The 21,138-nt window shown below is 42.0% G+C and overlaps 1 protein-coding gene across 2 annotated transcripts in view; it reads right to left on the reverse strand.

Annotated features, from left to right (window-relative positions):
- The window catches only part of TGFBR3 (transforming growth factor beta receptor 3), a 251,927-nt gene that overhangs the window by 32,553 nt on the left and 198,236 nt on the right, over positions 1 to 21,138 (reverse strand). For both annotated transcript variants that reach the window (XM_073643185.1, XM_073643184.1), the window contains 2 exons: positions 17,085 to 17,123; positions 9,609 to 9,716 (listed from right to left, as the gene is read on the reverse strand). In XM_073643185.1, coding sequence (XP_073499286.1) covers positions 9,609 to 9,716; positions 17,085 to 17,123 — 147 coding nt within the window. The remainder of the gene's footprint in view (positions 1 to 9,608; positions 9,717 to 17,084; positions 17,124 to 21,138) is intronic.

A 21,138-nucleotide genomic window follows, 5' to 3' on the forward strand; every position in this document is an offset into this window, starting at 1 on the left:
TTCTCAGTTTGATACCCGAAAGTACATAGAAAAGTGAGTTTTTGGTTATATGTTCACTTGGTTGCTGTATGGAGGCCACTGAAAATGTTGTTTTGTAGGGTGGTGTGAATCAGAGTCATGGTGGCTTTGCCTGACAGCATGGGTGATGTAGGCAGGGTGGCCAACAGTCTAGAAATTCCTGGACAGTCCCTAAAAATAGAGCAGTTTGTTCTCCTGTCCGGAAAAAAATCTGATGTGTCCGTGATTTTTTTAAGTTTGGACAAATTATTATGACTATGATTACGTTCTACAGTTCACAGTGAATACAGTTCACACCCTTATATCAGAGTTGTGGGTTGTAGACATATGTGGTTTTCCAATGCGTCCATAAAAAAATGTTTGCTGTTTGTGATTTTTGAATATGTTGTCCAGAAAAAAAATAAAAAACAAGTTGGTAACCCTGGCTGTTGGTCACCTTGGTCACTCTTCCTACAGGTGTGGTGGCAGTGGTCGCCATGCAGTGCTGCACTCAACAGAACAGGGACCTAAGAAAGAGGTCACCGTGACGTGGAAGTGGGCTTATACACTTTGATCAAAATTTTAACTTACAATCTCATGGTTAGTCTTGAAAATTTTGTTTAGCCACAGTTGAAGATGGTGTGAATGGATTTGCAGGACCAGGGCCACCACCGGGGGGAGCTATAAGAACTGACTCTTACTTGATGGTATCGCCAGTTCCTCTTTTGATAAGTCGGCATGGCGCGAGATCATCATTACGAAATGACATGTGTCCTCACGCCAGGCCGGCTAATCAAAAGAAGGGCCTCGGATACTGGCAGGTATGCGGCAGTTTTCAGGGCTCACAATGTTAGGTTCTACTTTAAATTTCCAAGTTCCTTTTTTCCTACAGGCTGTGAAAAAGCAGCTTTACACAGTAGATTTCCTCCGACTAGCACATTCCACTGACATCACAAACCACAAGTATACAGCCCTGCTGTTGTGGTTTGCATGAGGCTTGGAATGGACCGACATGAAACAAAAGTAAATTGCTATAGCTGATTTCTAGGATTGTCATCTAAATATGGTGTAGAGCTGTGCCACTCTCCAACCTTATTATGAAATGTGCAGAATCCATTTCTTATAACCATATGCAATAACAGAGGGGTCACTACATCTGCAGTCAGGCAACACTACAGCCTGAATTAAGGTATAAGGGGTCAAGTGGTCTAGTGCAGTGGATCGTGGTGAAATCGCCGTAACATATAATGATGCTAGAAGGTTTCATATAGCAATGTTACTGGAAATGGATGATTAAATTAGCAACTAATTGTTAGGCCATATTCACCCGTCAGTATTTTCTGACGATATTCGTACTGGTAAGCCTAAAAAAAAGTGTAGCATAGAAAAAAATAATCCTTTATTAACATCTATTGGCATCCTGTTTTCTTTCTTGGTTTTCAAAATAAATAAAAAAAAGCTCTATAAAGATGCCTAGTGTTCACATTTGCTCACTATGGAGTCAATGTTAATCAAACAAAAGAATACAGCAGCACTCTGTAAGCACTAAGCTGTATGCAAACACTGAATGTATGAAAATTGCTCAGCATTACTGGCATATGGAATTTACTTATAAAATTAAGGTACTAAGTGCACAAATTGGTTGATTCAAGTGTGCCCACCAGCCACAACAAGGTGTATTTTTTTTATAGGACCCTAAACCTAAGCCTACAAATTTAAAGGGCAGGAAGGATACAGCACTAATTAAAAACAGCCCTATGCTGGGGTCACACAACCGTATTTTCTCTCATCTGAAAAAAATCGGGCTGATTATGCTAATCACACTCTGCTCAGAGTGTGATCAGAGTGTGATCAGAGTGTGATCAGAGTGTGATCAGAGTGTGATCAGAGTGTGATCAGAGTGTGATCAGAGTGTGATCAGAGTGTGCTTCGATTTTCTTGGATAAGGAGAAGATAAAAAAAAAAAAAAACATTTCTCCATTCTGTCAGTCCGTGAAAATTGGACCACACTCAGATGTCATCCAAGTGCGGTCCGTTTATTTCCACCGACTCATTGACTTGCATGGCCAAGTGTGATCTGATAATAGGATGTGACTTGTGCATTCTGCGATTTTTTTTCCGTGGACAGACTTGGTCCGTGTAAAACAATCTAACATGTGCACAGCCCCATAAAATAACAATGGTCCAAGTGCGATCTGATGCGTTGTTGGAACATACTTGGACCGAAAATATGGTTGTCTACATGAGCCCTTAATGCTCAGCCTAGCATGGAGGCAGTCCCCATCTCCAACAGTATACTACAAAATATAAAAACTGAGCGACCCTGCTCCCCTCCCTTCACAATGACACTAATTACTGTAGATGCTTTAATATAATATATAGTATATGGAGGGGTCTGACCATTGTGGCTAATGTACATGTTTTGTTTCCTGAAACAACAGGAAGTTAAAATGTAAAAAAAAAGCCGCGGTGGTGATGTGAAAGTTGCAAAATTTTTCATTTTTATTTTTAATACACATTGTATTATGGGGAAAAAAATAAATGTACTTTTTACATTTTTTGACAATGTAAATATATAAAAAAATAATATAAATATATAATAAATAATATAATATTACAAATAATAATATAATAAATAAAATGTTAACACAAAAACCTGATTTAAACAATAAGTCATTTTCTGATAAGCGAGTTATTCCATTTATAAATTTTGGTGTCATCAATGCCTGGATGGTGGGTATCTCATCGATGACTGCATACTATCTGCTCAATACTCACAAAAAAAATAAGATTTACCATAACTATATATACTATATACCAGTTCCTGTTTACAATTCAAAAACGTCAAGCAAAAGTAATATGTATGGATTCATGAAAATATTTTTTTTGCAGCGTTGTATATTCTGCTGACACGTCTGTCCCTTGTCTTACAGATGAAGCAGTGTAGTACACCGACATGTAGCTAGGGGGCTCAGCATTCAAACGTACGGTTATTGCAGGGAAGTTGTAGTCATCTTTAACCATAATATTGCTATAATGCCCTATGTTTTAGAGTAATATATTAATTAAGCCAAAATTGTGAAACGAAGAAAAGGCAGCCCCACATCACTAGAAACAAAACTTTTTTACAGAGCAGGTAGTGTAAACTCTAAAACCTTTTTGATGGCATTAGGGGGCGTACACAGTAAACAGTTTTTTAACCTTGTGACATTTGAGGGGCAAGTTCAGTGCGTGCAACAATGCCTTAAAGGCTATTATGTTTAGGGCTTTAGGATCGAACATTTAAAAAAAAACAAAAAAACATCTTTTCTCACATGTCTGTGTTGATAAATATTACACTTGTACTGACAGGTGTGCCAGCCCATGTTTTTTGGTTTTGCTTCAGTTTCTTGTACTTAGCACATTTAGAGGTATGGCCGCCCCTTTGGGCTGTGCACCTTCTCTACTCAAGCTTACCACATGCAGGTGTAAAACACAGTCAGGCCCGTGTCCAGCTCTGCCCCTGTCTATTTTGAAGCCTGCTGGCATATAGCGTGGTGAGATACTAGAGTAGGGACCATCTTGATTGGGTACACCTTGTCATGGTGGGATGGCTTTTACGATTTTTTTATTAACAAAATATGTTAACTATGTGACCTATGTTTTTTATGTGTTTGGATTTACTTTCTGTAGTGTTTCTATGCACTGTTTTCATTGTAAGTTATATTAGCCTTGTAAGATTCTGGTCTTGGCTTTTATCCCAAGTCATGTGACAAGGCTCGTTAAAGGGTCGATATTGACTTTTAGGATTGCTGCTTCCTATAGGTGGCAGTAGAGTTCTAGCCCTCTTCCTCTCTGAAGAGACAATTTGCCTACATCAGTGTAAAACACATAAAAACACTGCATGTTATTAGAGATGAGCGAACCCAAACTTAAAATTTCGGGGTTCGTACCGGAGACTTAGTGTCCGGTGCTAAAAGCCAAACACTGACTTCTCCCGGAAGTCCAGTCCGTTGCAATGGTCGGAGTTCCGGGGGAAAAAGAGAGAGATAATATTTTCCAGCTTAAAAGTTTGGGTCTCCATTGTTTTCAATGGGGTTTGTGTTCTGGTTCAAGTTCAGGTACAGTTCTGGTACCCAAACCTAACTTTGGAATAAAGTTCGGATTGGGTAGCAGAACCCAAACTTCCACGGGTCCGCTCATCCATATATGTCATGTATAGCTCTCACTGCCTAATATCAGTGGCCCATCCATAACACTAACCAAATATTTGAGATCCCACAAAAAAGATGTTTTGCACCACTCCCTTATTAAAGTGCATTTCTTCCGCCATAAGATAATAATCAATCAATGTACGTAGCGATCTAATAATGGTTCCAGTATTTCCTCCATAAAATGTCTATGAAAACTCTATTTTTTTATACTATGGAGAAAAACTTTTTGTGATGCAAAAACATTTAGCTGTGCTTTGACTAATGCATCCCCCAAACCACAGGGGTGGAGAAGGCTTTATTTGTTGAAATATGGAATGTATAAGCGAACATGTTTTACATTAATCTGTTTGCTCTGCTCGGTGGTCCGCCTATGCAAGAGGGATTTCTGGGTGAGAAGTCAGACTCTTGGCATTCACAACAAAAATTGTGAAGAATTAATATTGTTTAGAGATTCTTATTTAAAGAGAATCTGTCACTAGATTTGAGCTATGTAAACTATTAATATGGGCATACAGGTTATAGACTGCTGAGCAGAGTCATCCCTGTATGCCTCATATCAGATGCGTTGTTGTGGATAAATCATCTTTTATCACTATATAAATGACCTCTTCCAGGCTATGGGGAGAACATTGTCTGGAAGATAACTCTGCCTGAAGAGATTATTATACATGAAGGTGGAGTTACCAGTGTGATGTGTGATGGCCGCTCTCTGCTCTCCTGATCTCACTGCAGAGCTGTGTGTGATTATACCTGACACATCTGCAGGTTCCTCTCAGCTTCCATCTCACAGGCAGACAGGGCTTTAATAGCGCTGCAATACAGCAAGGCTGTGAGAGCTGCAGCAAATGTGTTTGCAAGAAAACAAATTTAATTTCTCCTGTTCTGTGTTAGTTACTTGTCTCACATTGGTAACTCCCCCTTCATGTAAAATAAGCTCTGGGAGCAGAGTTATCTTCCAGGCAGCGTCCTCCCTATAGCCCGGAAGAGGTCATTTACATATAAGAAAAAACGTGGATTTCTCTGGAATAAGGCATCGGATCGCAGATATCAAGGTATCATTTTATTCAGCTTCCTATGATCTACATGTCCCTATAGACAGCTTAGGAGAGTTGATCTTACTGACGGATTCCCTTTAAGAGGATATTGAGACTTGCATGAGGACAGGACCATCACTTAGCAGATCAATCTCTGGCTTGTTCTATCGACTTGGCCAGGCTTCAAATATCTTTCCAAGTTTTGCTAACAACTGCACCAGGCAACCACCAAATCCAACACGGAAGCTTGAGTTTTCCACAAGTGACTGATTTTACCTGGGGTTCACTGATAGTTGGCCTTAAATGATATATGTTATATATGTAACCTTTACTCCATAAATCAACAAATCAGTATGGACATGTGCTCCCCATGTGAAGATAACGGTGGGATACATGCGTGACCACCACTCCATTCACTTCTATGGGTCAATCAGGGTGGTCGTGCACATTCATATCCATCACATCTATAGACAGTGAAATAGCAGTGGTCATGCATGCTCACTACTGCTCCATTCACAAAGGGGAAACCGGACCTCAATTATCAGGATCGGTGGGTATCCACACAATCATATCCTGCAGCTAGGTGATAAATACTGTACATGGAATAAACCCACCCGAAGACTTAAGAAGTGGTGGCATATCACTAGGACCACCACCGATCTTAAAGAAAAAGCAGATTAGTTTGTGACTGTGGAGGGAAGTGAAGAAAGAGTCCATTCACTAGAATGAAGATGTGGTGCAGGTGGTGACCAGGAGGGCCACTATGCAGTCAAAAACAGCAAAAAATGATGCAAAGCTAGAATTTTTTGTCTTCTAGCTATATGTCAATACAAGAGTTTTGTCATTCTGAATCGGCAAAGTGGAAATCCTACTACTGAGAGAATATGTTAAGAAATGACTCAGCAGAGAATATTGGACCATAAATCTTCAGAGTAAGATAAGAAATGTGATACAGTGGTAAGATATTGGCACGTTAACTATTCAATAAGCCAATAGGTGGCGACACTACATAGTGGTCAAATACTGCAGTTTGAATGCAGTGCAATGGTTGCAACACTTTATAGAAGTAAGACTTATAAGCAGACTTTATTTTCAGTAATGTTAGTTCTGTCTCAAAATACTGAAAATACGTTTTTTTTTGGCCTTTCGGAAAATACAGCACACTATTTGTTCAGTGTGCCCTATTCAGTGTTCTGTACAGAGCTGGTTCTAGCTTACAACATGCCATAAAGTGATGTCACGCTGGATTTTTAATCCTGAAATGAACTGTGAAATTACGACTTTGGATTCGGCTCTCACTGGAAAACAACATTTTGCAGAATAAGATTAATGAGAAATATTTTTACGTTTCTCGTTTCCAATACAAAAATCTGTAAATGCTAGGAACCAATAGACAAATATATTGTGATATTAGCAATAGAACATCGGTCTGACACTAACATTTCAGCAGTGTGATCCTGGAAATGAACCAGGATAAATATACGTTGTCATTTCAGCTGGATTTTGAGTTTTGAGGAGTCATAATAAATTGTATAGAAAATTACCTCCAAGTCATAGATCTGGCCATTAGTCTTCATTGCATTGTATCCTATATATCGTTCTTCTATTTATTTTACTTGATTACATAGCACCATCATATTCCGCAGCGCTTTACAAACATCATCACTGTCCCCATTGGGGCTCATAATCTAGATTTCCTATCAGTATGTCTTTGGAGTGTGGGAGGAAACCGGAGAACCCAGAGGAAACCCACACAAACACAGGGAGAACATACAAACTCGGCAATACAATAAAATATATAACTTGTCAATGTCTTTTGTCCAAATATATCTATGTGTTTTCTTGATTTTCTCATGTACAAGAAAAGTTAAGATAAAATAAAACTTAGTTGGATTCACTTTAATATATTTGTTTACATATCCCTAGAACAAAAGTGAATTTTAACGGTTTAGGAATAAAAAGGGGACAGAAATGTCTCAAAGCTATTACGCCACTGCCTTTTTAGATGCAAGAAATCTTCATGTATTTAAGGAGAGTCTAAATTAACCCCTTCACCCTCAGGCCATTTTCTGTTTTAATTTTTTCCTCCCCTTCTTCCAAGAACCATAACTTTTTTATATTTCCATAAACATAGCCGTATGAGGGTTTGTTTTTTGTGGGACGAGTTGAACTTTTGAATAGCACCATTGATTTTATCATATAGTGTACTGGAAAACAGGAAAACAATTCCAAAAAATGTGCAATTCTACAATTGTTTGTTTTTTTTATTTACCATGTTCACTAAATGTTAAAACTGATCTGCCATTATGATTCTCCAGGTCAGTATGAGAATGCAGATACCAAACATGTATAGTTTTTTTTTGTTTAATTAAGTGGTAGAAAAAAAATTGGAAAATTGTGTGAAAAACATTTTTGCTTTTGTCGCCATTTTCCGAGACCAGTAGCGTTTTCATTTTTCGGGATCAGAGCTGGGTGAGGGCTTATTTTTTGAGCCCTGAGCTGACATTTTTATTGATACCATTTTGGGTTAGATACGATGTTTTGATCGCCTATTATTGCATTTTATTGCAATGTTGTGGTGACAAAAAAAAAAAATGATTCTGGGGTTTTGATTTTTTTTTTCATTATGCTGTTTAACGATTGGATTAATTTACTTTATATTTTGATAGATCGGACATTCCTGAATGCAGTGGCACCAAATTTGTATTTTTATATTTTTTATTTTCAATGTGCCGTGGTTTGAACGTTTGTGTTATTTTTATTTCATATTTTTTTAATTTTAGAAGTCCCCTTAGGAGATGTGAAGCTGCGATCGTTCAATCGCTATTGCAATGTATAGCAGAAATCACGATCTATGAACGTCGGCCATGAGCCGGCATTCACAGTAGTATCTTAATGACAGGCATGGGGGTCTTCAGCAGACCCCCATACACGTCCCCTGATCACGTCATGGGCGTGCCGATGGGAGCGTAGAATGACGCTTGCCCCTGTTGTCACGTGTTAAATGCTGCTGTCAGAGATTGACAGTGGGATTTTACAGGTTAACAGACACAAGCGGAGCTCCGCTCCACCTGTGGCTGTTGAGGGCACGTGATCGCTGTTTAATTTAGCTGTCATGTGTAAGGAAAGATGCGGGCTCAACTTGTGAGCCCGCATCAAAGTCAGGGACACAACATATGATGTAAATATGATATACGTCGTGAAGGGGTTAAATGGGTTGTCTACTTTCATGAAACTGAGCCCTAAATCTGTAAAATACCTAAAACAACAAACTCACAAACTCAGCAGGTACTCACCCTCCCCGGATTCAGTGCCGGATCCCCGCCAGTGCTCTGGTCTCAGTGTTATGGCTGTAGTGGTGATGTCACGTCACCAGTCTTGCCAATCACTGAATTGTGCGTGTTGTCATCCTTGGTACAGCCGCTGAGCTGACTAGAGTGGTGACGCGTGCTGTTGACGTGATGTCACCGCTAATGCCAAAACACCGAGACTAGAGCAGCAGGGGGAGCAGGAGCGAGATCCAGAGAGGGCGACTACCTGCTTAGTTATTTTAGGCATTTAGGGGCCATTTTCCTGAAAGGGGACAACCCATCTAAATATCCAAGGACTTGCTTTCCTACTCATTGGAATATGAACACCTTCTACAATGTCTGTCTTCTGTGAGTTCGCGACAATGTAGCCCGGACAGCATTGTTCTTATTCACTGCTAGCAAACTAATATCTTTAATATCATGAGAAAAGAACGTTACTACTTTTCCTTAACACACCGATTAGCATTTCATAACGTAAAACAGAGAAATAAAGTCAGGAGTATTAAGACGGATTTACATGGGCAAAACCAAGGTGGCTTAGTGGTTGTTTGTGTGGGTTTCCTCCGGGTTCTCCGGTTTCCTCCCACACTCCAAAGACATACTGATAGGGAATCTAGATTGTGAGCCCCAATGGGGACAGTGATGATAATGTAAAGAGTTGTGAAATATGTTGGCGCTATATAAACAAAGCATAATAAATAAAATAAATAAATCATATAGAGCGCCAATTGGCGATGTAACAAGTCGAACGGTGCTCATTTAAGACTATTTTATATGCTGTAATCGTTCTTACAACTGTTTAGTCTCCATACAGTTTTCCCATTGGTCGCAGCACATCCCCTGGTTACATCATTATTTGCTACCCACAATAAGGATTTTTAGGATGCAGAATTGATCCAATCAGCCGATGAACAAGCGTTTTGCTCATTAGTCGGCTGATCGCTGCCCTGTTCACACTAGCCAATGATATGATCGGGAAGAAGTAAAGTGACTTTAAGACATAAGGAAAGAAAAAAGCTTAGACGAAGAATTAAAAAGATGATATTAATATAAAATGTTGCATTGAATCATACCTGTATGTGAATAAATGTACCACAGAGCTCCCGTTAACAGTGCGCCAATTATAAAGGCTGCGAATGCAATCCCAACCACTATTGGTGTGTCCAGCCCATAGAAAGGTCCTAGATGAATGAGAGAGAAAATATTATTATAGTGATTTGTACAGAATTTTGATATTACAGACATTTAATTTTTGGCTCTATGTCTAAAAAGTTCCCGGTAAACTAACAGTTCTATATATTGCCATTTCGCGTACAGGGCAATAAATCTGTTTTTATACCAGCGTGTGTCTGTGGGTTTTTCCTTATGAGAGCAACATAATCTGGAGTAGAAATGTCCTTCCCACGTAGCTGCAAGGAATCGGCCCTTTGGTACATGTCTAAATACAGAACGGTGAAAAATGGATTTTTGCAGAAGCGCTTAGCTGCGTGGCCTTAAAATGCTGCACTGACAATATTACCAGGATTTAAGGAAATATCACTTATTCCTACATGTGTACGGCTATTTCTGCCAACTTTATTCTGTAACCTATGAAACCTTCTTGGCTCGGCTCCCATTTGTAGGTGGAGAGAGGAACCTCTTGTGAAAAGGGTGATGTCAGGCAAAGGACACATCATTACAGAAATAGAATCTATTGTTCTGGAAATTTGGCAGCGCCGTGTGTGTTTGAAATTAATTCCAGACGTAAAATATAACACTTCCTTTAGTTGGAGAAGTCGCAGAGACACCCTCTACTGATATCCAAGTGTTTTTCTATTTATTTTCAAACCCTTCAGGCATTATTTTGTTTTTATTTCAATGGCACATCCGTCCCATTCTAATAATACAGGGAGCGTAAATGGAGCTGAACTGAAATCCGAAGGTTGAGTGGACAAATAAGGTCAGTAGCATGGCAGAAAATCCAGCAATTCATGCCAGATTCTGCAGAGGTCTGTAGTTACGGCACGGCTCATGTATCCTCAACATTGAAAGTGTAAGAAGGTAAAGTCATGGAATTATGATAACCACAGGATGGATAGACATGTTACTCATATGCAAATCATGAAAAAATAGTAACAAAATGTTCAAAACTTCTCAATTTATTCAGTATCAAATATGAGCGTGGTCTCCAGGCCACTCTCCGTCTATCATTGCATCCAGGACAAAAGTGGGACTCATCACAACGGAGGACAGACCACCATTCCAGCCACCATTGCTCCAATCCAGACTCTGGTCTCCATCTGGAGACCATGTAGGCAAAGCAATGAAAAGGCCTTCACAAGGGAACGTCACACCAGTCCTACTCTAGGGATTATGGTGTGGGGTGGCATAATGTATAGTACATTGACCCCTCTAGTCTTCTTCTTAGGATTTCAAACAGCTCGGCGTTATGTTGATTTGTTGGTGCAATGAGTGGTACAGACACTTATCCTAAGAGCACGGCCCCATTATCAGTATTCGGTCAGTATTTATTCTCAGGAGTGGGAAACAAAATCAGGAGTCGGTGATAAATGCAGAATTGGTGACTTGTTTCTATTATACCTTTTCTCTGATTGTTCCTCACCTGCTTTTGGCTCCCACTCCTGATAAAAAATACGGAACGAATACTGACCAAATACTGATAGTGGGGCCGTGTCCTAAGTGTCCCCGTAGCAATTTTTCAATATAATAATGCCAGGCCACATGTTGCTCATGCGATGGTGATGTCACGCTGTCTCTGTATACTGGAGGTAGGGGGCCTAAGCTGACCCTAAGCTGGGGCCCTGACTAATCCCTCAACCTGGAGGTACTGTTAAAGGTACAGAGGTCCAGGCCGCCAGCGTAACCCCTACCTCCTGAGGATCCCTGCACCTAAGTAATCTAGTCCTGAGAAGGACCCCGATCACAACAAAAGAGGACAAGTAATAATATGCCCACACACAGTACTTAGACGAACGAGACAGTACAAGGGAAAAACCAAAACCACCTTGCATACAAAAACTACACAACTACAACAGAGGGAACACCAACGGGAAAGGAGATAAATGATAAAGCGAGGAAGGGAAAAAACACTCCAAATACACTTATCTCAGAAACTCCAAATACCACGATCCGCTCTGTAAGTCTGTATGAAATGCTTTCACCGACACTTCCCAAACAGACCAGCAGGCATTTGAAGGAGACTCACTACAGCAGCATTGATTGCAGCTGGGCGAGGCTGAACCTCGTCTAGCACAGAGAGAGAGAGAATTAACTCCCTCACTGCCGAAAACACAAAGCACCAAAAAGTCAGCTGCGAGAAGTCAGGCTGTGTAATCGTGACGATCTTCGTGGCGACAGACCCGTGACAGTACCCCCCCTTCTACGAGGGGCCTCCGGACCCTCAGGGCCTGGTTTATCCGGGTGAGTCGTGTGGAAGGCCCGAACTAATCGGTCTGCGTTAATATCCGACGCAGGAACCCACATCCTCTCCTCAGGACCATACCCTTTCCAATGAACCAGGTACTGAAGGGACCGGCGATTAAAACGTGAATCGATGACCCTTGATACCTGGAACTCCAAGTTACCATTGACCACCACTGGAGGGGGAGGTAAAGGTGACGGTACCACCGGCGCCACATACCTCTTAAGCAACGATCTGTGGAACACGTTGTGAATTTTAAACATAGGGGGGAGGTCAAGACGGAATGCCACCGGATTAATAATAGAACTGATTCTGTACGGCCCGATGAACCTGGGACCCAGTTTCCAGGAGGGAACCTTAAGTTTAATATTCCTGGTAGACAACCATACCCGATCGTTCACACTTAGGTCCGGACCAGACACTCTCCTCCTATCAGCCATACGTTTGTATCGGTTCCCCATAGTATTCAGATTCTTCAGCACCCCTCTCCATACTGAAGCGAGTGATGAGGAAAATCGTTCCTCCTCAGGAACCCCCGAAGAGCCCCCCCTACTGAAAGTACAAAACTGGGGGTGAAAACCATATGCCCCAAAAAACGGGGACTTACCAGTGGACTCGCTCCGCCTATTATTAAGAGCAAACTCTGCCAGAGGTAAGAAAGAAGCCCAGTCCTCCTGGTTCTCTGACACAAAACACCGGAGATATGTCTCCAAGCTCTGGTTCATACGTTCCGTCTGACCATTGGTCTGAGGGTGAAAAGCCGATGAGAATGACAAATGCATCCCCCGCCGTGCACAAAACGCCTTCCAGAACTTGGACACAAACTGAGACCCCCGATCAGACACCACATCGGAGGGTACCCCGTGAAGCCTCACAATCTCCCCAATGAACACCTGCGCAAGAGTTTTAGCATTAGGGAGAGCCGGAAGAGCGATAAAATGTGCCATCTTGCTGAACCTGTCCACTACAACGAGTATGACCGTTTTACCCGAAGACGGAGGGAGGTCCGTAATAAAGTCCATAGACAGATGAGTCCAAGGACGCTCCGGGATCTTCAAAGGTAAGAGGGCCCCAGACGGACGGGTATGTGAGGTCTTAGAGCGCGCACAAACCCCACAGGACGCGACAAAAGTTACCACCTCCTTATGTAAGTTAGGCCACCAAAACCGACGCGAGAGGAGATCCACAGTTGCTTTACTCCCCGGGTGTCCTGCCAAAACTGAGTTATGGTGTGCCTCGATCACCTTTTGTCGCAACTGATCTGGAACAAACAGTCTCCCCGGAGGTCCAACAGGGGCGTCCCCCTGAGCCTCCAATACCTCCTCCTCCAGCTCAGAGCATACTGCCGAAACCACCACCCCCTCCTGAAGGATAGGAATCGGGTCGTCCGTATTCCCGGCCCCAGGGAAACTGCGAGATAAGGCATCCGCCTTTACATTTTTTGACCCAGGACGATATGTAACGACAAAATTAAACCTGGTAAAAAACAATGACCACCTAGCTTGTCTGGGATTCAGACGTTTCGCGGACTCCAGATATAGCAGGTTCTTGTGATCGGTGATGACGGTGACCGGATGGACTGCCCCCTCCAAAAAATGGCGCCACTCCTCAAAAGCTAACTTAATGGCCAAGAGTTCCCTATTGCCGACATCGTAATTCCTCTCAGCGGACGACAATTTTTTAGAGAAAAAGGCGCACGGATGCCACTTACCAGGGGACGAACCTTGTGACAATACTGCTCCCACCCCTACCTCGGAAGCGTCTACCTCTACAATGAATGGCTGTGACGCATCAGGTTGAATGAGTATGGGTGCCGAGGCAAAACATTTTTTCAAGCAGGAGAATGCTTGACAAGCCTTGTCAGACCACCTAGAAAAATCCGTCCCCTTTTTAGTCATGTCTGTGAGAGGCTTAACAATGGACGAGAAATTACGAATGAACTTCCGGTAATAATTAGCAAACCCCAGGAAACGTTGTAGTGCCTTAAGATTCTCTGGCCGATCCCACTCAAGAACTGCCCGCACTTTCCCAGGGTCCATACGAAAACCGGACGCTGAAACCGGGAAGCCTAAAAACTGGAGTTCCTGTACGGCGAACACACACTTTTCCCATTTGGCATACAGTTTATTATCCCGCAAGATCTGTAACACCTGCCTAACGTGCTCCTGATGAGACACCAGATCCGGCGAGTAAATTAAGATATCATCCAGATATATGACAACAAACTGTCCCACCAGGCGGCGAAAAATGTCATTAACAAAGTGTTGGAACACCGCCGGGGCATTAGTCAGACCGAATGGCATGACAAGGTTCTCATAATGCCCCTCCGGAGTGTTAAACGCCGTCTTCCACTCATCCCCCTCCTTCATCCTAATCAGATTGTACGCCCCCCTGAGATCCAACTTAGAGAACCATTTGGCGCCCACGATCTGATTAAAGAGATCGGGAATAAGTGGGAGTGGATACGGATCTCGGACCGTAATCCGATTAAGTTCACGGAAATCCAGGCAAGGGCGTAGGCCTCCATCTTTCTTCTTAACAAAGAAGAACCCCGCAGCCACCGGTGAAGATGAAGGTCTAATATGCCCCTTAGCCAGACTTTCTGAAATATAATCCTTCATGGCCTGCCTCTCAGGACCAGAAAGGTTATACAACCTAGCTTTAGGTAACTTGGCCTCAGGGAGCAGTTTTACAGAACAGTCATACTCGCGATGAGGAGGTAGTTCCTGACATCCTTTCTCCGAGAATACATCCTCAAAGTCCGCCAGAAATGGAGGTAAGACCCAAGGAGTAACCGCACCGATGACCGTGTTCATGCAGTTTTTATTACAGAATTTACTCCATTGGCTTATCTCTCTGGTTTGCCAATTAATAACCGGGTTATGCTTAGTTAACCAAGGAAGGCCCAACACTATAGGAGTGGGAAGACCCTCCAACACGTAGCAAGACAACAGTTCTTTATGTATCGCCCCCACTTGAAGTTTTACGTCATGCACTGCTTGCAAAAAACTTCCCTGACCGAGAGGCCTGGCATCGATCGAGAATATGGGGATGGGTTTAGCCAACTCACTCAATCGCATACCTTGAACCCGGGCAAACCGAGCATCAACCAGATTAGCCCCGGCCCCACTATCCAGAAGAACAGATATCCTCTCAGTTCTCGTACCCACCACCACCTCCGCCGGTACGAGAAACTGAGACGAACCTAGGGACGAAATACCTACTCCCAGATTGCCGTCCACCACACAACCTGGGATCAACAGTTTTCCGACGACTCTTCACTCTGCAAGGGACGGGATGGACACCCCCCAATAAAATGTCCCTTTCTCCCGCAGAAGAAACACCTTCCTGTCTTATGGCGCACCACCGGTCCCCTCCCCCGAAATGATGTCCCTCCTAATTGCATAGGCTCCTCTGGACTGACCAGGGGAACCACCATATGAGGGGACCTTGTAGGAGGTGGAGTCATCACAGGGGGTCGAGTTATCCCGCACCTCTCCCGAAGCCGTCTGTCAACGCGAATAGCCAGGGCCATAGCGGCTTCCAGTGACGCGGGAGAGTCATACTGTGCCAACACATCCTGTAATTTGTCGGATAAACCTTGACAAAACTGGCTCCTAAGAGCCGGGTCATTCCACTGGGTGTCCGTGGCCCACCTACGGAACTCCGAACAGAATTCCTCCGCCGGACGATCTCCCTGCTGGATCCTACGTAACTTAGACTCAGCAAGGGAGATCCGATCTGGGTCATCATATACGAGTCCCAGAGCAGCGAAAAACCTATCCACTGACTGGAGAGCCGGGGAGCCCGGGGGAAGAGAGAACGCCCAAGATTGTGGGTCCCCTTGTAGGAGCGAGATGACAATTCCCACCCTTTGTTCTTCACTCCCCGATGACCGAGGCCACAGCCGAAAGTACAATTTGCATGCCTCCCGGAAAACAAAAAACTTGTCCCGCCCCCCAGTGAACCTGTCAGGGAGAGCTACTTTAGGTTCTGGTCCGGCTTGCTCCTGAGGATGCAAAACCTTGGACCTAACGTCCGCCAGCTCCATGGACAAACTCTGCAACTGCCGAGCTAGACCGGCTACTGGATCCATGGTAGCTGGAGAAAAACTAAGTGGGTCGGTGAAAATGTCACGCTGTCTCTGTATACTGGAGGTAGGGGGCCTAAGCTGACCCTAAGCTGGGGCCCTGACTAATCCCTCAACCTGGAGGTACTGTTAAAGGTACAGAGGTCCAGGCCGCCAGCGTAACCCCTACCTCCTGAGGATCCCTGCACCTAAGTAATCTAGTCCTGAGAAGGACCCCGATCACAACAAAAGAGGACAAGTAATAATATGCCCACACACAGTACTTAGACGAACGAGACAGTACAAGGGAAAAACCAAAACCACCTTGCATACAAAAACTACACAACTACAACAGAGGGAACACCAACGGGAAAGGAGATAAATGATAAAGCGAGGAAAGGGAAAAAACACTCCAAATACACTTATCTCAGAAACTCCAAATACCACGATCCGCTCTGTAAGTCTGTATGAAATGCTTTCACCGACACTTCCCAAACAGACCAGCAGGCATTTGAAGGAGACTCACTACAGCAGCATTGATTGCAGCTGGGCGAGGCTGAACCTCGTCTAGCACAGAGAGAGAGAGAATTAACTCCCTCACTGCCGAAAACACAAAGCACCAAAAAGTCAGCTGCGAGAAGTCAGGCTGTGTAATCGTGACGATCTTCGTGGCGACAGACCCGTGACAGGTGAGCAGCCTGTATGGTTACCATGGGCTGCAGTGTCTCCGGACTTGTCTCCCATCGAGCATATCTGGGACGTCATTGGTCAGTAATTGCAAAGGATGCTGCCAGCAGCGGATCTTGATGATTTGCCCAAGTGCATTCAACGAAGCAGAACATTCCTCACACAACCATTATAAACCTCATTGATATCAGTCAAGGCTTGTAAGTGAGGGGATTTTTGCACATGGCGCATATAAGCAATGCTGAATAAGTTGAGATGTTTTGACAATTTAGTTTCCATTTTATATATATATATGTATGTATGTATATATATATATATATATATATTTATGCATGCAGATGTCTTTTCTTAACTTGTATCAGTATTACTTACGTTCAGGTATACTTAGATGGACTTTACTGGTTGGAGTACCTATGAAATACAAAGTATTTAAATTATTATACATGATTTATTATATAGCTATAACTTAGAGGACATTCCCCTAATATATAGTAGAAACTGAAAACTGAAAAAGGGAGCTAATATATATAGCTCCTTCCTAAGGCCACGGCCCCACTATCAGTATTTGGTCAGTATAAAACCAGGAGTGGGTGATAAATGCAGAATTGGTGACTTGTTTCTATTATACCTTTTCTCTGATTGTTACTCACCTGGTTTTTGCTCGAATTCCTGAGAAAAAATACTGACAAAATACTGACCAAATACTGATAGTGGGGCCGTGACCTAAGCCAAGTGGTGGCGCTCAGCTCTGTGGCATGTTAGAGGAAGAGAGGGAGGAATTTTTTATTTAATAGAATTCTAGAAATCTCTATAAGCATAAAATAAATTTAAAAAATAGTATGATATTAATCTATTTATTATCAATCAATACATGTCTTAAATATATGACATCCAGGAATATTTCTGCCACAGAATCTGGGCATAATAGCACAATATATATCATATTGCGGAGTGTTTCATTTACAGAACTGAATATGTTACATTTTTATTTTTAATAGAAAGCCAGAGTACATGGACTTCAAGTGCGCTGCTGATTCAAGAACGAATCATAGAACAAGTTAATTAAAGGTGGTTTATTTGTCAACGCGTTTCAGAGTCAAATCTGACTCCTTCCTCAGGACAACCACATGTGGACAACCACAGTCAATGTGGTTGTCCTGAGGAAGGAGTCGGATTTGACTCTGAAAACGCGTTGACAAACCACCTTTTGTTAATTTGTTATATGATTGGTTTCTGAATCAGCAGCGCACTTGATGTCCACTTACTCTGGCTTTCTATTATGTACAAATCTGTGGACATTGCAGCGGCTGACAACTAGGCTATGATAGTGGTTGTGTCACACACAGCCCCTACAGGTCAGCAGATTTCAAACAAATCTCAAATTTTAATACCCTGATGAGACCCTGTTGCACTTTTCGTCTTTTTATCATTTTTATTTTTGTACAACCTGAAACTGTTTAATAAAAACAAGTTCTGAAATAAAATACTACAACAATGACCGATACGGTTATAATATTCCTCTGTCAAACCCTATAAACAGTAGGGGATGTAGGAATCCGTATTTCGTAATATCCCTATCTCACTCACCCTGTTACATTCCTTCCTGAGCAGAAATATCACAGACTGTCACTTCTGATCAGCGACACCACTAATCTCCACCACTAGCGGAGCATTGTCTGCACCACTGTAGTCTGGGTGGATTTTTGTGGAAAAATTGAATTGTCACAATCACAACAAAAATATTAAATAATATGCATGCAGATTGTGCAGCAGAAAAGAAACGGAGCGGTATAAGCAAAGTGAATAAGATTTATGAAAAAAAACATTTCCTTGCAGATTTGAACCTTCAAAGTGTTTTTTCAAATCTGCAGCATCTAAATTCTTTCTACGTTTTTACTGCAGATTTCACCCATACTAATGGGTGGGAAAAAAATCTGCAATAAAAACGCATGTAAAAAATGCAACAAAAATGTGTGTATTTTAAGCAGCGTTCTTCCTGCCAAAAGATGCAGAAATTGCTACTACAAGTACTTAACGTGTAAACATACCCCCAACACCTTGGTTCTTTCCAAAATGTCTGTCCTGTGTGCGTATTTCACCCAGTCTAAGAGCTTGTTCAGACATTAGTTTTTCACGTACATTTTCTAGCCATGTTTTTCACAGATAGAACTCATGTCTATTAAAGTCTATGGAGTAGTTCACGTGTCCGTGTTTTTTTTGCAGACTGAATGGTCCACACCAAAACATGGAGACATGTCAGATTTTGATCCATATCATGGTTCAAACTCGGAAATGCAAGTCTATGGGTAGTGAAAAAATTGGACAGTGTGAATGTGTGAACGTGGCCTAAAACTGACACACGGACTAATGAAAATCTGATCCAAAAATCAGATGAAAAATAAGCATTTTACTGCATATAAGAAAAATCAGTGATGTCTGAATGAGCCCTAAGAGACTGGCTGTGCCAAGGCCTTTGGCTGTCATCACCACCATGAGGAATTGTGTTGACTATGATGCTGTTTTTGGGATAAAGATGAAGCAGAGTCTCATAGTTGATGGACACTGAAAGTTAGCGGCCACACAGCTTAAGATTTTTTTGTCATTTCCTTGTTTTTAAGTGTGCGCTCACACTTGCAAGTGCAATGCGGGGAAAAATCGGATTGCACTCAGATCAATGTTATTCAATGAGGCCGTGCAGATCTGCATATTTTTTCTCAGCTGTATTTGGCATGAAAAAAAATTGCAGCATGCTGTGATCTCACTCCGAAATCTGATGGGTGTGAGAAAAAAATAGCTTGCCCTATGGACCATCAGTACGCCATCTGATTATATTGCACGACTCATTAAAGGGTTGATTGTGACTTGTAGGATTACTGCTTCCAATAGGTGGTGCTATAGAGTTCAAGTCCCCCTTTTCTCTGAAGAGGCAATTTGCATATTAAATTTCCCAGAGGAGCATTGCACAGAGAATAAGCCTCCTTACTTTGGCATGCCAGAGCCGGTAATTCACTCTCCACAAGGAGAAACGTTACCCCTTAGACCTCAGTCCAGAGCCTCTCATCTAGCCAAATCAGTTCTCATACTTTACACTGACGAGGGCCAACAGCCCGAAATACCGTGTCTGCAAATTGAGATTCTGATTTGGCTTTTATCCTAAGTCATATTGCACGACTCGTTAAAGGGTTGATTGTGATTTGTAGTATTGCTGTTTCCGATAGATGGCGCTATAGAGTTCAAGTCTTCTTTTTCTCTGAAGAGGCAATTTGCATACGCATACATTACAATTCTGTAGCATAGGAAACTGTAAATGGATTGCATATGGATGACAAGTGAGAAAAAATCGTCCCACTTTTCTGGATTAGAATGGGACCAATTTTTTTATACACTAGTGTGAGCGAACCCTTAGGATAATGAAGCAAGGTGCAGCTAGTTCTGAACTTAATCCACCAAGGCCAATCGTCGTGTCCAGGAGAAGATGTTGATCCGATGACCCTGAATTACCACAATATATGTATCCAGATTTATATACACTGCTGTGACTTCCTTTGGATAATAACCCTTTTATTTCTATAATGTTTTCCTGGAGTAATGAAATGATTCCATAGTAACAAAGTGTTTGTTAGGCAAAAGGACCATACTAATCTATTCACGCCCCCTGATGAAGATATGGGCGAAACGTGCGTTGGGGCAGCGAGGCTAACAGCACCCATACTCTGATCATACAGCTATAGGTATTTACATGCTCACATTTATTGAAACCTTGAGTAAATCTAATACATATATTGTACATTAATAGTTGGGAGCAGCACATTGGCAGCTTATAGGGGTCCATTGGATTTATGAGAGCACACGATCTTGCACATAGCACTTTATTTCCAACTAAGGACCTGCACCTGTCAAAACTCGGGACTCCTAGGACCACTATTTAATTACTGAGCAATTTTACCTGCAGGTATAAAATGATGATCCAACAATCAAAATATTTAGAGTCATAATTGTATTGGGCATCTTGATTAATGATTCATTTTTATATATTTATATAATTGTATGTTAATCTATCCTCGCCTTCATGGTTGCATCTTATATGTCTATCAAATGTTTTATAATTTTAGTATAATGTTTCAATAAAGATGTATTGGTTAAAATACTCCTATGTTTCTATAACTTAATGGTTCTGGAAACTTGGTGTTCTGTTTAGTTATCTGAGTATCCTATGTGATTCTAGTAATTCCATATGAGAACATAAGTGTAATTAGTAATCTATTCTTCGCCTTGATCAATTTGCTATGGATTGAAGAAATTAATGAGCTAACTCATCGGTTACTGATTGCACATTATAATTATATGACACAGACTATACAAAAAAACCTTTTCAATTCTTATTACTGTAGAGAGCAACAAGCAAAGCCTATAAATATACAAGTTA

Source organism: Phyllobates terribilis, unplaced genomic scaffold, assembly GCF_046119375.1.
Source record: "Phyllobates terribilis strain yellow unplaced genomic scaffold, ASM4611937v1 Scaffold_8__6_contigs__length_399053987, whole genome shotgun sequence".
Taxonomy (NCBI): domain Eukaryota; kingdom Metazoa; phylum Chordata; class Amphibia; order Anura; family Dendrobatidae; genus Phyllobates; species Phyllobates terribilis.